Source organism: Polypterus senegalus, chromosome 8 (genome assembly GCF_016835505.1).
Source record: "Polypterus senegalus isolate Bchr_013 chromosome 8, ASM1683550v1, whole genome shotgun sequence".
In the NCBI taxonomy this organism is placed as follows: domain Eukaryota; kingdom Metazoa; phylum Chordata; class Cladistia; order Polypteriformes; family Polypteridae; genus Polypterus; species Polypterus senegalus.
Genome location: NC_053161.1, coordinates 100,241,417 through 100,245,667, shown reverse-complemented (window position 1 = coordinate 100,245,667; position 4,251 = coordinate 100,241,417). Strand labels below are relative to the sequence as shown.

Sequence of the window (4,251 nt, the reverse complement as noted above, 5' to 3'; positions counted from 1 at the left end):
ATCACAAGATGTTCTTGATATCTTTTAGTCAGGAGAGGGCCACAAAGCCATTTTTAAGGCCCTGGAATTCCAGCAAACTACAGTGACAGCCATAATTCTTCCCAGGAGTGGCAGATTTGCCACAATTAATCCAAGGACACTCCGTAAAATGATTTAAAAAGTTGAAAAGACTCTGTAAGGAACTTGCAAAGAACTGCAAACTTCTCTTTCCTCAGCAAAGATCAATGTTCATGACTCCACAATCACTTTAAAAATGAAGTTCGCTGTACAGTAGCAGGGTGGGAACCACTGTAAGAAAGAACTAATTTCAGAAGAGCCTAAACCACTACTATTCAGAAGAAGAATATAGCTGGCGCTTTTGTATTTTTCATAATGCAACTGGATGATCTCCAAGCCTGTTGGGAGAATGTTTTATAGAAACTTAAGGCAAAAGTGGAGCATTTTAGATAACTTGGGTTTCACTATTTATGGTATAAAGCATTTCACAGTAAGTTCATCATACTCAACAGTGAAACATGGTGGTGGCAGTATAATGATGTGGAAATGCTTTCCTGTATCTGGACCTGGAAGACTTGCCATAAATATGCTTTGCATTGGACAATTCCTAAGGAGAATGCCCTGTCATCCCACTGTGAGCGGAAGCTGAAACATAGCTGGGTTAATGCAGGAATATGATGATCCAACACAATAAAGGAAGTTCATATTAAAATGGCAGAAATGAAGAAGAACAACCTTTTAGAAATACCTTAGCTAAGTCCAGATTTGAATATTACAGAGATGCTGAGGAAGGACCTGGAACAAGTAATTCTCATTCATAAACCTAGCAATATTTCTGCATAAGGCCGGAGAAGAGTGATGTAAAATTGCTCTCCCTTTGGAAGACTGATATTGAATTTTAGAAAGGGTTTGGTGCCGTCATTGCAGCTAAAAGTGGCACAAACTGTTATTAGGTGAAAAAAAATACTTTTCTACACCATGTCAGTGGATGCTAGATATATTTTTCATTTAATAAACAATGATGTTGTTTATTAACTTGGGTGCCCGTTATCTAACTTATAGAAACAGAGATAATAAAGAAGAAAGCAAAACCCTTTTTATGGATCTGTAAGTAGATGAATCCTGCAAGCCTGAGAAAGCGCTACACTAAGGCTGCCCAGGTATGTATGACGTGAGCACTTCTTGGGGTGAATGAAGGCTCTGTTCCAATACAGTAAGTCATCCTTGTGTTTTGCATGTTTGCCATTGTAGAGAGCAATACATGTGTCTTCTACATCTCAGGTGCATTCTGAAGGAGAATATATAATATGAGAGTAAGGAGCTTGACTTTAAAGCAGATGAGAAGGCCCTTGTGCTGATGCAGGCATTTGTCTGCCTCCATTCCTATCACGTTGCGTATGAATCTGTTTGTATTATCTCACTTTGCAGAGTGATGATAAACCACAAACCTCCTTCCTTTGCTCTCTCTCATCAGCAGTAACTGGCAATGCTTCAGGCTTCAGATTTACAAACAGATATCTCCTTTAATAAGCTACATGTTTTTAAATCCATTGGGTTTTGAGGAAAAGGAACAGACAGAAATGGATAGCACCACGAGCAGCAGCACCACCCGGTATTCTGATAGCCCCACTACGGACTATGGACCTTATCTATTTTATACATTGGATTATTCTTTTACTTTAAATGCAATTGATGACTTATTTTTTGAGAGGCAAGACTTTGTTTCAGCTATTATGGTTCTTTATATATTTATTTTCCTTATTGGGATGATGGGAAACATTGCTGTGATACACATAATGTCAATGAAGAAAAGGAAAAGGCGTCTTGCTGATATATTTATCACTCATTTAGCAATTGCTGATTTGGTTTTCCTCATTACTTTGCCACTATGGACAATTGCCCTGGGACAGAGCGACGGCTGGCCATTTGGCAATTTTATGTGCAAGCTCACCTCCTATATTACCTCCGTCAATATGTTTTCCAGCATTTTCTTCTTGACATGCATGAGTGCTGAAAGGTACAAAGTTATTGTTCTAACAAAAAACAGCAAGGTTACCAGAACCAAAAAATATACACAAATAATAACTCTTGCAGTGTGGCTACTCTCAGCCCTTCTAGGCGTGCATGTCTTTGTCTACAGAAGAGTCATTGAGTGCCAGGGAAGAAGATGCTGCAGCGATGAGCATTCTGCATCCAGGACTGTGTTTAGACTGGTAACAAGGGTCATTGCCTTTTTCCTGCCTCTTCTGATCATAACCGTGTGTTACTGTTCCATAGCTTTGAAGCTCAACAAGCATTTTACACGCATGAATAAAGACGAGAAGAGAAAGAAAAGATCTGTTATGACCGGACTCTGCATTGTAGCCTTGTTTGTTACAGCCTGGTTGCCCTTCAATATTTTGACCCTGATCCAGACATTAAATGAATCTAATTATTTTCATCTTGAAGCTAGAAGCAAAATCATCCTGGGCTACTCTGAGAGTTTTGCAACCTGTCTGGCATTCAGCAACAGTTGTGTCAACCCCTTCATATGTCTGATTTTTGACAAATTTTTCCAAAAAGCCCTTCGCAAAATGTTTGCATGCCACATTACTCATATGCTGATGGCAAGGAGGATCAGTCTCAGTTCTTCTGTTTCAAACAGCGAAAGAGACTCGGTGGTGTCCAGGGAGATGTCAGCACTGGGTCAGTGGTCATTTTCTAAATAGTCTATACAATTATTTACAGCTATTTCTATTTCATTTAATCTGCATGTATTTATTAGTCAGAACATTAATCATAAAATATTTTATTTAGCAATTTATTAATAGTGTTTCCCTGACAGAATCTATCTATCTATCTATCTATCTATCTATCTATCTATCTATCTATCTATCTATCTATCTATCTATCTATCTATCTAGTAGTGTCCATCTATTTATACAATCTCTATTTTAATACAGAATCATGCATTATCATTTCTACCTTTTATTCAACCATTATATGAACTCCATTTTTCTATTACAGGGATGTAAAGAGCTAGAGCATATCTTGGCACCACTGGGCTCAAGGCAAGAACCGACCCTGGGAAGGATGCCAGTCCATAGTAGGGTACGGTCCGTCAGATATTTCAGTTTATATATGTTGTAAAATTGGAGGAAATCCAGAGAAAAGCTAATTCCAGATTGACAAGGACATAATCAGGAGTTGAACCCAAGTCATTGATATACTGCGTCAGCACACTGCTTTCAGATTTATCTATAACAATCATTTTTTTTGTAGAACCGTTCCATATGAAAACATTTTTAAAACAAGACTGCAAATATGTAGTTAAATATTTCTTTAATTGTTCATTTTTTTAACATGTTATATTTTCTGGCCTGCTTTTATGTATTTTAGATGAGTTTTTCGCAAGCATTCTACATGGACATTTTTCTTATATGCTAACGTCTTAACTAAAGTACAGTCTGACAGTGTAAGGCTACACATCGAGCTCATCTCTTTTTGATGTAGTTTATTTTTGAAAAAGTTCACACATCTTTTCAATAGCTGAGATGGTGTATGGAAATATCTTCACTTCATCAAAGGTCAGTGGTGAGCTATAACACAACTGTGGAACCAGCAAAGTTTCAGTTTTTAGAAATGAGCAAGAATGTGACCATTTTAGCATAGAAAAAGTCTATTGTTCACACATTATGTCAAATGTTTTGCTGCTCAAATGTTTGATAAATTTGCTGATTCCCTAACTGTACATAACTTTTTGTAATAAATTACCAAAAATTAAGGTAACGTACAATTAATTGTGCTGAAGTTGTCAAAAGTATTTCTATGTTCTTATGCCCTTATGTTTTCATACTTTTTAATCTAAGGTGTTTACAAAATTGCTTTTGTTTTGTTGAATTAAAATCTAGTTAAAGGGTTATTGTACAAAAAGCTTTTAAAAACCTCTTTACAAAGTGATATTTTGAGTCTTTGAACATAACATCATCTGTCGTATTGTGTCAGGGTTTCCACATATTTCGAGAGTCTAGATGAATATTTTTCCCTTATTTTTGATATTCAAAATTCCCTGCCTCACTCTGAGAGTACTGTGCACCAAAGAGAGTGGGATGATCTGTGGTAATGAGATTAAGAAATGATTTGCACGCCGACTTAGAGCAAATAAGTTCAATTACTTTTTTTTAACTCTACTTGAAAGTGTGCTTTTGTTATTAATAACTAGAAGATATTTGCCACTTTTTGACGAGGGGCATCTTATATAATATGTAGCTTTCT

At 36.6% G+C, this 4,251-nt stretch overlaps 1 protein-coding gene across 1 annotated transcript; it reads left to right on the top strand.

Annotated features, from left to right (window-relative positions):
* The first annotated feature begins 1,532 nt into the window (after window positions 1-1,532).
* On the top strand, window positions 1,533-3,808 carry LOC120534577 (G-protein coupled receptor 15-like). The gene is made up of 2 exons (XM_039762170.1): window positions 1,533-2,682; window positions 3,004-3,808. The coding sequence occupies exons 1-2, from the start codon at window positions 1,533-1,535 to the stop codon at window positions 3,009-3,011; spliced, it is 1,158 nt and encodes a 385-aa protein (XP_039618104.1). The 3' UTR covers window positions 3,012-3,808.
* The last annotated feature ends 443 nt before the right edge of the window (window positions 3,809-4,251 follow it).

What these genes read in the sequence shown, in the direction of transcription:
- LOC120534577 (XM_039762170.1), top strand. Translation starts at nt 1,533, where the DNA reads ATGTTTTTAAATCCATTGGGTTTTGAGGAAAAGGAACAGACAGAAATG.